At 41.3% G+C, this 12,979-nt stretch overlaps 1 protein-coding gene across 2 annotated transcripts in view; it reads left to right on the forward strand.

Annotated features, from left to right (window-relative positions):
- The window catches only part of LOC131256638 (kinesin-like protein KIN-13B), a 35,935-nt gene that overhangs the window by 1,497 nt on the left and 21,459 nt on the right, over positions 1-12,979 (forward strand). For both annotated transcript variants that reach the window (XM_058257583.1, XM_058257594.1), the window contains exons 3-6: positions 869-1,066; positions 1,327-1,434; positions 9,989-10,066; positions 10,154-10,239. In XM_058257583.1, the coding sequence (XP_058113566.1) occupies positions 869-1,066; positions 1,327-1,434; positions 9,989-10,066; positions 10,154-10,239 (470 nt within the window). The remainder of the gene's footprint in view (positions 1-868; positions 1,067-1,326; positions 1,435-9,988; positions 10,067-10,153; positions 10,240-12,979) is intronic.

The following is a 12,979-nucleotide window of genomic DNA, read 5'->3' on the forward strand; positions in this document are numbered from 1 at the left end:
TCGAACAGTCAATGAGCAACTGATGGGTTGAGGATTGGGACCCCCATGCTCAGTCCCTAGAGCCAATCCTTTTTCCGAGGTTATGGAACCTCTTCCTCTACTTAAAACGAAAGTAAGTACATGTGAAAGAGTCATTATACATACCATACAAAATAAAGTTAGGGCTGAAACCAAGTATGAGGAGTGTGCAGTTTTTTCCTTGCTAATGTGCCAGCCTCAACATTATCTTCCTGATGAATGTGGTTGATGCTCCATGCATGAGCATCCGTCTTGTTGAGCAGAAAACCTACGAAAAAATAAAATAAATCTACAACATTTGATGGAGTTCTTGAACTCCCAAGATGCCTCCCAATTCCCTTCGATGGTGTGACAACAACTAAGGTGTCGCCTTAGATTCCAAGGTACCTGCTCCCAGTGGTCAGAGCAAGCTGTAAACCATGAAACAAGGCGTAAAATTCCGCTACATTACTCTTGCACACCCTGTGTACAGCACTTGGCAATGGCAAAACCTGCTGATTGCATCTGAGCGCTCTGCAGTGGGGTACTCACTGATGATCCATCAAAATTCAGTTTCCTCCATCCAGGCTAAGGAGTGGTCCATTTGACAATTTTACATTGATTTTCTGTAAAATTAAGGTTGGTTTGGTGGACTGCATTATGACTCATGAAGGGTTTTAATCAATGTTCAGCAAGACAAGTACATCAAAGTTGAATAAATGGACAACCTCAATTCATGATTCTGACTCCGTGAATTAAAGTTCTTATAATCTGCCAATGGTTATTTCAATTTTCTATTAGATTTTCTTAGACATGAGTTTGTCCTTTTTTATTTTTTAATACTGATTTTTTGGTATTATCTTGTGGTTAGATACCGGTTCCCGGTCCATACAATGGCTTTTCCTCCTTCCATTCTTCTCGAGGTGGAAGCTTTGATGCTTCTGAACTGGGATTTTCGTCCAACAAGCAGATGAACAAACCTCCTCGTGGGGTGCCAGAAAATTATCTTCTGAAGAGTTTTTCAGCGGATAGAGAAAAGAGCGGTTCTGTTGCCAAGATTAAAGTTGTGGTATGATCCTTTTCTGTTTGCCCAGTGACTTTTCTTTCTCAAATCACCGCTCAATAAGTATAAATAGAATGCTTATCACAGCAAACATGGGTATCAAATTTGTTGAGTGTGTAAAGAAGAAACTTTGAATTGAATTTGTGACAATAATTGGCAACTTTTGCATAAGAAAATATGAACCTTGGTTGATTTCCTGTAGCTGAATGAAAACTATTTAATTTATTTTTTGTTCTGATAGTATATTTGTGATGGCTGGACTGCAGGTTCGTAAGAGGCCCCTTAACAAAAAGGAAGTATCAAAGAAAGAGGAAGACATCATTACAATAGAACCCAATTCCAATTTTCTTACAGTTCACGAGACTAAACTGAAGGTGAGCATTGAGTGGATGGGTTTGTGCATAGTTACTGTTTTAGAATCTTTAATCTTTTCAACGGTTGAAAATGTTATTATAACTTACAGTCATCCTGCAAATTCCAGTTTACTTTCTTTTCTTAATGACAGGGTATGCTATTGGCTGGTTACAGGCTTTAGCTAAAACATTTTCACTGTGACTAGTTGATTTTTCATCCTCTGTACCATGTCTTAAGAAAATGCAGTTGAATTTGAATGAAGTATGATTTTTCTAAAATGGAATCTGCAGCATGGCATGATTATTAACTGCTTCCTGTTTATAATCCATTTCTCAAGAAATGTTTCCCTTGCCAAGATGCGAGTCATGTAAATACTACTGATAACCATTCGTATGCATAATATTTTTGGCACATGCTGTGTCATCCGCACAATCCAAATTTATCATTTTGGTATTTTCTTTTCTCATTACCATAGTTACCAACTTTGACGCAGGACAGCCCTAATTATGATGCATGCTCATGGAGATAATTAAACATCGGAAATAAAATGAATAAATGATCTAAAATTCTAACAGTAATCATCATAACTGAGAAAATCATAAAGGAAACATGCAATGGAGCGGGCCATCACTACAACCATGGAGTATGGAATTCAATTACTACTTAGGTTGGATCCGGCGAGGGATGAGACCTCCCGATCTTGCATGGTCACACCCAATCGATCAATGAAGATCACTAGTCCGAAGAACCAAGAAATTTCTCGGATTAGAGATTTGAGAATTTGGGGATTTAAGGTTTAGATCGGTTCTCAAGATTTTGATCGAAGAAGAATTAGCCAAAACTGAAAGATAGAAGGAAGAAAGTTATTACCTTGAGGAAGTTAGAGGGGCACAAGAAGAAATTAGAAGAAGAAGATCAAGGGGAGAGAAGAAGCACCATTAGAGAGAAGAGAGGAAGGAGGCAACCAAAGGGTTTGCTTTTCATTAATCAATAGTTGAAATTCGTGTTTAGGGCTTTACCCCACTTAAATAAGCAAATAAAGACATAAAATTACTAAAATACCCCTAGGATAAGCAAATAAAGATATATGATTACTAAAAGACCCCTAACTAAGTCAAAAAACGTGCAAATAACATAAGTATGGGAAAGTTTGGGCGCTCGGTCTTCTTTCTCCAATCTTCCTTCACATGTGTCTTCCCTAAGTGGGGTCTTCTATATGTCCAATCACATGTGAAAGGTCTTCAGCTCCTCAATATTCGCCTATCCACAAGGACGGCACTTGTGGTTGGCGCTTTCTTCGTTGGTACACCTTGAATGCACCTGTGTCCGCATCAATTCCCCTCGGGTGAGAAAAACTCGACCCTGACGAGTTGAAACTTTTGTAGCGCTCAAGTAGATCTGGATCAATACCCTGCAATGCGTCGCCCGACAGCCACGTAGATTTAGACGATGGTTTGTTTTTCCACCTGACAAGATACCTTTGGAAACCCCCATCTCTCGTGGATAATATCTCGTCATCCAAGATTTCCTCAATTGCTTCTTTATGGGTAATGGGTGGAGGAGGGGGTGGAAGGGGTTGGGTAGCAAACTCAGAAAAAGGCCATGAAAGAGACGATGTATCAACAATGGGAATATGGGCACGGAATAGATCTTCCACATTAAAAGTTGGATTAATGCTCATTTCAGATGGAAGGTCAACCCGATACGCGTTGGACCCAACCTTTTGTAATATCTTGAATGGTCCAGCACTACGCGCTTGTAATTTCTTTGCTGATCCTTGAGAGAATCGCTCTGGCCTTATTCGCACCATTACATAGTCTTCTTCTTGAAATTCTTGCACTCTACGATGAGAATCAGCTGAAACTTTATAATCATCATTGCTCTTATTTAACCGCTGTCTAATATGTGTATGCAAATCATGAATATGGCGTGCGAATGCATCGGCTGACTCAGAAGACCTTTGGGTAACAGACATAGGTAAGAGATCTATGGGCATTCTAGGTTTATAATCACTTACAATTTCAAAAGGACTCAACCCTGTAGATCTATTAACTGACCCATTATAAGCAAGTTCAGCAGTTGGTAAAATTAGGTCCCAAGTCTTAACATGTTCACCCACTAGACAACGTAGAAGATTTCCAAGGCTACGGTTTACCACTTCAGTTTGACCATCTGTTTGTGGGTGGTAAGCAGTAGAAAATTGCAAACGAGTTTCCATAATGTGCCACAGTGTCTTCCAAAAATAGCTAGTGAATCGAACATCACGATCAGACACTATGGTTTTAGGTAACCCATGGAGACGCACCACACCATCAAAAAAGATACGAGCAACATGAGACGCATCTGACGTCTTCGAACATGGGAGGAAATGCGCCATTTTAGAAAAACGGTCCACAACGACAAAAACGGAATCGTGCTTTTTTATAGTCTTGGGAAGCTCGAGCACGAAGTCCATACTAATGTCCTGCCACGGAGCATGTAGCACTGGCAATGGCGTGTACAGCCCGGTATTTTGCTTTCTTTGCTTTGCCAGCTGACATGTTCGACATTGCCATAAAACTTTGGCTACGTCTCGCTTGAGGCTTGGCCAATAGAAACGATTTTCCACGAGGGCAATGGTCTTATCACGACCAAAATGGCCAGCTATCCCTCCTGAATGAAGCTCCCAGATGAGGAATTCACGAAGGGACATACGGGGAATACAAAGTCTGTCTCCCTTGAAAAGAAAACCATCTTTAAGAACATATTCACCCATAATATGCTGGTCACTAGAGAGCGACGCGTAAGTACCCCCAAAATCAGGACATATGGGGTATTCATCTTTCAGTTGCTCAAATCTGACTACCTCTACACTCAAGGAGTTGAGCAACGCCACTCTCCTACTAAGGGCATCCGCTGGTTTGTTTTCAACCCCGGCCTTGTGTTTCAAAACAAACGAATATTCCTGAAGAAACGCTACCCACTTGGCATGCCTTGGGTTGAGTTTCTTCTGAGAATGCAAATATCTCAAAGCCTCATGGTCAGAAAACAAAATGAATTCTTGCGGTAGGAGGTAGTGTCGCCAATGTCTCAGGGATTGCACTACCGCATAAAATTCTTTGTCGTAAGTGGAGTATTTTTGTTTTGCCTCATTCAGTTTTTCACTGAAATAGGCCACTGGGTGTCCTTCTTGACTCAATACTCCACCTATACCGACACCAGACGCATCGCACGCTACTACAAAGACTTTAGAAAAGTCAGGTAGATGCATGACAGGAGCTTCCACCATCTTGCCCTTAATTTCTTTAAAAGCCTTGACGGCGGCTTTAGACCACACGAACTCTCCCTTTTTCATGCACTCGGTAATGGGAGCCATGATCGTGCTAAAACCCCTAATGAACCGATGATAAAAAGTTGCTAGGCCGTGAAAACTTTGCACCTCATGAATGTTCCTTGGTTCTGGCCAGTCAACTATGGCCCTGACTTTTTCAGGGTCTGCCCGCATCCCTTCAGATGACAGTATAAATCCCAAGAACACAACTTGGTTAGACATGAATGCACATTTCTTAAGATTAGCGTACAACTTTTCCTTCCTAAGGACACTACAGACCTTCTTTAAATGTTCAAGGTGTGATTCCTTAGTGGTACTATAAATAAGAATATCGGCAAAGTACACCACTAGGAATTTTTCCATGAACGGCCTCAAAGTTTGTGTCATCACCCGCATGAAAGTACTGGGTGCGTTAGTCAAGCCGAATGGCATGACCAACCACTCATATAGCCCATCTTTTGTCTTAAACGCCGTCTTCCACTCATCTCCTGGGCGTATACGAATTTGGTGATATCCACTCTTGAGGTCTATTTTAGAGAATATAGTAGACCTGGCCATCATGTCAAGCATATCATCAAGTGTAGGTATAGGGAACCTATACTTGACAGTAATTTTGTTTATGGCACGGCTGTCCACACACATGCGCCACGTGCCGTCTTTCTTTGGCGTCAACAATGCAGGCATGTCACACGGGCTCATACTCTCTTGGATGAAATCCTTTTGCAGAAGCTCATCAATTTGCTTCTTCAACTCTGCATGCGCTGCAGGGTTCATCCTGTAGTGAGGAAGGTTCGGTAAAGTAGACCCTGGGACAAGATCAATGGCATGCTGTATGTCCCTCATAGGTGGCAACTCATTCGGTAAGTCTTCAGGAAATACATCACTGTATTCCTTCAGGACCGAGGTCACCTCACAGGGCAACTCTGATGGAACCTCAGGTGTAATTTCTCTAGCCACAAGGGCATACACCATAGAATCCTCCTTAGCCTCTTTTTCAAACTTTCTTGCGCTGATTATATGTAAAGACTTAGGTTTGGATTTCCCCATTTCTCTAGGCTCACTTGCCTTATCATCCTTCTTCTTCCCTAGTGTATTCTCAGGTGGCATGGGATTAAGTTTGATCTTTTTACCATTATACATAAAAGTACACGCATTCGAACGGCCAAAGATCGTGACATCATTATCGAATAGCCACGGTCTACCTAGGATAACATGTCCCACATCCATAGGTAAAACATCACACCACAGGGACTCTTTGTATGACCCAAACTCGATGGGGACTAGACATTACTGGGTGACAGGTAGGGATGTCTTGTCAACCCAAGAAACTTTATACGGGTCTGGATGAGGTGTGGATTTCAGTTTTAAGCGATCTAAGGTGCTAGTGGAAATCACATTCTAACAACTTCCACTGTCCACTATCACCTTACAATTTTTTTCACCACACTTGGCAATAGTGTAGAAGATAGTGCTTCGACGCTAGTCAGCACTACTTCTAGACTGAGCTAACACACGCCTGACTACTGCAAGCGTTGCTTCTCCATCCACTTCTTCATCAGTAAGTCCTCCTTCAGGGTGATACTCTTCAACTTCATAATCACCCTGGTCATCTCCACCCTCGTGGGACTCGCCTATAACTAAGGCTCTCCCACGGCTCTTCGTAGGACACTGATTAGACATGTGGCCAAGGTTGCCACACTCATAGCACCTCACTTGGCTCACGTTACTAGGACCGGCACCAAGAACCCCTTTGCCCTTGTCCTCCCTAGGCCTAGGCGGAATGGTCGCCTGTGCCCTAGGTTGATTACCAATATTAGGTCTAGTTCTTTGGGAACTAGATCTAGCATTGGAGTCTCGGGACTCAAAACGACGAAAGACAGGAGCCTTCAGATACTGCTCTAACTCCTGCACGACTTGATATGCTTCATTTAAGTCCGTTAAGGGCCGAGTAATAAGCTCGCGCTGAAGATCCGCACCAAGGCCCGTCTTAAAACGCGAGAGCGTTACTAGAGGGTCTTCTCGGATATCACATCGCATCACATACTCTTCAAATTTAGCAATGTAGTCAGCGGCAGGCATTGGCCCTTGGCGTAAGGATTGCCATTGGTCAAGGAGCTTCTGACGGTATGAGAGAGGAAGGTACTCCTCCTTCAAGTTCTCTTTCATCTCATACCAATGTGTGATAGGGGCTCTACCAACTCTCTCTATCCTACGCTCGGTGTTGGTCCAGAAGAGCTTGGCTTGACCCACAAGCTTCATCTTAGCAAACCGCATTTGACGGTTTTCTGACATGCCATACCACTCAAAGTAGTGGTCCATGTCAGCAACCCAGTCAAGGAATGCCTTGGGATCCAAGTGTCCATCAAAACTCGGGGCCTCAACTCTCACACTCTTCATCGCACGCTCATTTGGATCATAACGGTCTTGATGACCACATGTGGCTCGTGCCTCTCGCATCACACCACGACCGTTACCACGATCTCTATCCTCACTACCATCACGTGTGGCAGCACGTTCTTCAATGATTCCTTCTACTTGGGAGTGCGCATCTTCCCCTACAGCGGGGTTTTCCTTTTGGGACGCCTCTAGTTGCTCCACCTTAGTCATGGTAGTGGTAATTTGGTTTTCAAGGCGGGCAAACTCACGCCTTTGACCCGCTTCTAGGGCGGTTATCTTTTGTATCAATTGAGCAAGTTGCTTAGATAACTGCTCGTTATTCATGGTAGGTTGAAGTCCGAAACCTCTACCTCTTCTCGTGGGCATACAATGAAGACTTGAACCAAACTCTACCTAACTAGACTACTAGGAGTTATGACTTTCAAGATGAATGCGATGAATGCAAAACTACTATGAACTGACACAATTAAGTTGAAACAGGAAACAACTCAAATCTGGAAATTTTCCAGATTAGGAACTTTCTAAAATTGGAAAGTTTCTAAAATTGAAAACTTTCTAAACCTGGAACTTTCCTAAGTTAAACCTAAAAATCAAAACCCTAATTTGATAACTCGATCTAGACAAAAACCATGCAAGCCTAGGCTTTGATACCAAATTTGACGCAGGACAGCCCTAATTATGATGCATGCTCATGGAGATAATTAAACAGCGGAAATAAAATGAATAAATGATCTAAAATTCTAACAGTAATCATCATAACTGAGAAAATCATAAAGGAAACATGCAATGGAGCGGGCCATCACTACAACCATGGAGTATGGAATTCAATTACTACTTAGGTTGGATCCGGCGAGAGATGAGACCTCCCGATCTTGCATGGTCACACCCAATCGATCAATGAAGATCACTAGTCTGAAGAACTAAGAAATTTCTCGGATTAGGGATTTGAGAATTTGGGGATTTAGGGTTTAGATCGGTTCTCAAGATTTTGATCGAAGAAGAATTAGCCAAAACTGAAAGATAGAAGGAAGAAAGTTATTACCTTGAGGAAGTTAGAGGGGCACAAGAAGAAATTAAAAGAAGAAGATCAAGGGGAGAGAAGAAGCACCATTAGAGAGAAGAGAGGAAGGAGGCAACCAAAGGGTTTGCTTTTCATTAATCAATAGTTGAAATTCGTGTTTAGGGCTTTACCCCACTTAAATAAGCAAATAAAGACATAAAATTACTAAAATACTCCTAGGATAAGCAAATAAAGATATAAGATTACTAAAAGACCCCTAACTAAGTCAAAAAACGTGCAAATAACATAAGTATGGGAAAGTTTGGGCGCTCGGTCTTCTTTCTCCAATCTTCCTTCACATGTGTCTTCCCTAAGTGGGGTCTTCTATATGTCCAATCACATGTGAAAGGTCTTCAGCTCCTCAATATTCGCCTATCCACAAGGACGGCACTTGTGGTTGACGCTTTCTTCGTTGGTACACCTTGAATGCACCTGTGTCCGCATCAAACTTACCAGACCAATGAATGGATGCGGAAAAAGATGAGAGAAATGGATGCTTGACATGTCTCACTTACAATGGTCATTATAGTGGTTAGTTGGAAGCATGAAACAGATGTGGGAAGCAAGAAGCAGGACGTGTAGGTGCTTGCGAGGGGAATTTGGTTTCCCGGTAACTATGCTCTCAACTGAAATGATATGATAGCCCAGTAGTCCTTTATGGCAATTATTACAGACCACCTAATCATTTTTTTTTCTTTATTAAAATGTGTTGGAGGGCAAAGAGCAAAGATAAGTTTAAGAGGATACTAATATGCAACCTGTGTGATGGTTCTCGAAGGTGAGCAACTGCCACAATGAAGGTGAAAATAAATAAAGGGGCATGGTGCATGACACTACATATTTTTATGGGGTTCCTTGGTTGAATCACAAGGGCTTATATTCAGGACTGGCTTCATCAACTTAAACGTTCCAATTGTAAACGTAACATTCTGCAAGAATTCTCTAGTGATAGGCTATGTTACATGCTCTGTAATGGGTGGTATTTAGCTCAGGTCAGAGTTGAAGGTCTTGATTTAATCAGCTGGTGAGTGTTGTGAATGGTTTTGTTCATATTCTGTAAGGGTGGGTGTGCATATTTTCAGTATATGGCAAGGGTGTGTGCTCAAAATTCATATGAATACTCACAGGCTCAAAACAAGAGTTTGAGCTTTATGACATAGACTTTCAGTGATTGTGGGTGCCATTTCAGTATAGGGTTCATAATGCACATGCATACATTTTTGGAACAGTATGCATGCAAATCGTTAGTTCAAGTTTTTCCACAATTTTGCTGTCGCCCTTTAATTGCCTACATGCACAATCTTAAAGTCTTGATTTAAGATTTATTGATTCCTTCACAGATCTACAACAATTCCTTCTGTTACTTAGGCCAACCCTTGCTCATGTTACCGTGTAGATAATTCAAAGCAAGCTGTGTAGAGTTCACTTTGGTTTTAAAAGCGTGGGAAGTGTTTCCCTTAAGAACCCTGTTTCGTATGTTCTCTTTTTGTCTGCTTGCTCGCTAACAATCATTACATCAATCAGGAAAGTGAGGGCTCTGAGCACTAATCATTTCCAGCATCTGGAAAAGGCAAACTAAACAGGCTTCAGAGGCCTAGATGATGCTAACTGATGCTTGTGACCTTCTGCAAGAACTTTTATATTTTTCTCATCTCCTTATTCTGTATAGCAATTTTATCGCCACGTCTTTGCTTTATGGAAAATGTACCAAACTTTGTGATTCCCATACGGGTGGAAGTGTCTGCGGAACTGGCAACTAATATGTGGGGGTTTCCCACCAAAATGTGATTCTGTTATGGAACTGCAGGTCGATCTAACAGAGTATGTTGAGAAACATGAATTTGTTTTTGATGCGGTGCTTGATGAAGAGGTTTCGAATGATGAAGTGAGTATCAAATTTAAGAGCTGGACATGTTTCCGTCTTTGTACTAGCTATCATTTAGCCAGTTATGATTTTTATTTCTCATTACAGGTATATCGTGAGACTGTGGAGCCCATTGTTCCAGCAATTTTTCAACGGACCAAGGCAACTTGCTTTGCATACGGACAAACAGGCACGTACTTGAGTCTCATGGACCTGAAACATTGTTTAGATTCTTTTACCTTCATGCTATTGGTTACTGCAGGCATGCACTTTAAGTTTAATCTCATTTTTTTATTGGTAAATAATGCTTTATTGAAAGAGAAGGCCCAAAGGCAAATTACAGCTTCAAGACAATATGAAGAACTGCTAGACGGGAAGCTAGGGATCATGGGCTAGAAACGACCAAAACAGGCCTGAAGTCTCTGCCCAAGAGCATACAAGCTGTTTGACTTGATAAATAAACAGTAGAGATCGGGGCGCTGACATTGTTAAATTAGTGATTGTTTCTTTCACCTCAAATAGCCTAAAGGATGGCCCCTAAACATAGCTTCCAAATAACTCTTCCTTTGCACTAAGGGCCCATTCTCCAAGCATCGAAAAGGAGATGAATCAATTTAGGTATAGCCCTCTTGCCACTAGTTCCAAATAGCTGATGCAAGAGGACAATGGATGAGAAGATGATCAACAGTTTCCTTGTCATTCAAGCACAAACAACATCCATTGTCTAAGATGAAATGCATCCCCTGAAGATGATCGATAGTGGGAATTCAGTTCCTATCCACTGACCATGCAAACAAAATAACTCTCGAAGAAGCCTTCAACTTTCATGTCAAACTTGTGGGTGGCATGCTGTCTGTCGGCGTTAGGGAAGATTCCAGACCAGTGATTTTTACGGAAAAATTCCACAAAGGGTCTCAAAGCCAAACTAGACTGTCCTCCTTACAATGGACGAGCGGCACAAAACGCAGCCAGTAAATGAACAAAATCTGCCTTTTCAACTTGAGAGAGATTTCTTCTGAAAAGAGAAGTCCAAACGATCTGATTTCCCACCAGCTTGTAAGAATTGGCCACGTTAGCTTCTTTATTAGCAGCCACAGAATGTAGCTTACTGAAAGACAACTGCAATTAATTGTCCTAAAACATGATTGACACAACATTTCCAATCTCATAGCCTATACCTTGAAGAACAGATTGCTCTAGCGATGCAACAGCTTTCCAACAACCCGAGCTTCTATAGAGGGATGGGGATACCCTTTCCTCTCCAAAGCATATTTTTTGGTACTGAACCTCCATGTCTACTTGCCTAAAAGCGCACCATTCATCTTTGAAGATCTTATGTCAGCTCCCCCCTGATTGGTTGGCTTACAAACTTCCAATCTAGCAAATGGAATTTGTGATTCGCCTCCGCCCCTTGCCACAGAAAGTTAAACAGGATTTTTATTTTTATTTTTTAATTTTGTTCTCTACCCCAGCTGGGATTGAGTCCAAATGCGGATGGGAAATTGTATACTTTGAATTCGGAATTGCCTGATGGGGAGTCATTAGAATGTCTCGAATTCCGACTAGAGCTGTTCGTTAGTGCTATAGCAGCCTTAATTAGGGTGACCCTCCTGGTGTTAAAAAGTTTACGTATTGGCTGAGACATAAAGGAAACGGTTACCCCATTACCCAATATGGTGGCTGAATCTCTGTTGTGAAAAAATGGACCATACGCATACAGGCTGACATGTCCGGTATCGGCACTGTTGTGGGTCTGATACAGCATCAAGGGCCAATTTTGAAAATCTTTTAATTTTAATTTTCTCATTTTCTTCCCTCTTCTTTCTTCACTTCAACCATGAAGGAAGCTTGGAAATTAAATTTAAACTAGTTGTAGGCCTAGTAAAGGAAACGGTCACCCTTGTTACACAGTATGGTGGCTGAATCAGTCCGTTGTGAAAAATATGGACCATACAGGCTGATGCATTTGGTATCGGCACCGTTGTGGGGCTGATATAGCCACAAAAGGGCCAATTTTGAAAATCTTTTATTTTTAATTTTCTCATTTTCCCTCTTCTTCTTCACTTCAACTATGAAGGAAACTTGGAAATTAAAGTTAAACTGGTTCTAGGCCTATGTTGAGGATCAAAACACGAAATTTGGTAGAAGCGGAATGGACTGGTTAGGGAAATATTGGAAGAAGGGCAAACCATTACCTTTTTTTTCTTTCTTTCTTTCTTTCAATTTCCATCTTCCTTTTGTTGCATTTATATGTATGTAACATACCCTATTTTTTATTAGGGCAGATTTGATTGACTTTCAGTAGGTCAAGCTGACACTAGCCGACAGACAATATTCCTACCAAAGAATGGGCCGTTAACACCCAATATGGGCCTTATTGGATGGTATGCCGGCTGACATGGTTATGTAATACCTTGTCCTCCCCTCAAAGATAAGTACTTCCTTTCCATGATGCTAGCCTCTTTCCCATTCTAGCAAGCACTGGACAAAGGCATTTGGATGGACTGCCAATGTAAGAGGTATCCAAGTTAGTGTTTGGCAGGGATACCGGTTTACATCCATAAAGATCTCTTACTGCATTGACACCCAAAATTAATCCCAATCATTTTGCCCTTAGATAAGTTGATTCTCAACCTTAAAAACTGACTCAAATGACCTTAGGATGCATCTAAGAGTTAATACATATTTCAACTTGGCAACAGAGAAATAAGAGTATCATTTGCAAATTGCAAGTGAGACAAATTGAGCTAGTGTTTTAAATAGCGGTAGCGTGTTGTGTAGAATTCAACCCTTCGTAGCGTGTAGCATAAGCTACACGGTACTTCTATTTTTTAATTGAAAAATAGGAAAAATATGATAAATAGTAAGAAAAAAAACCTAAAAGATGATTTATTTTTTCAAGTATAAAGCATGTTCAAGCAAGTTATTAATTAT

The sequence above is a fragment of the Magnolia sinica genome, chromosome 1, assembly GCF_029962835.1.
Source record: "Magnolia sinica isolate HGM2019 chromosome 1, MsV1, whole genome shotgun sequence".
NCBI lineage: Eukaryota > Viridiplantae > Streptophyta > Magnoliopsida > Magnoliales > Magnoliaceae > Magnolia > Magnolia sinica.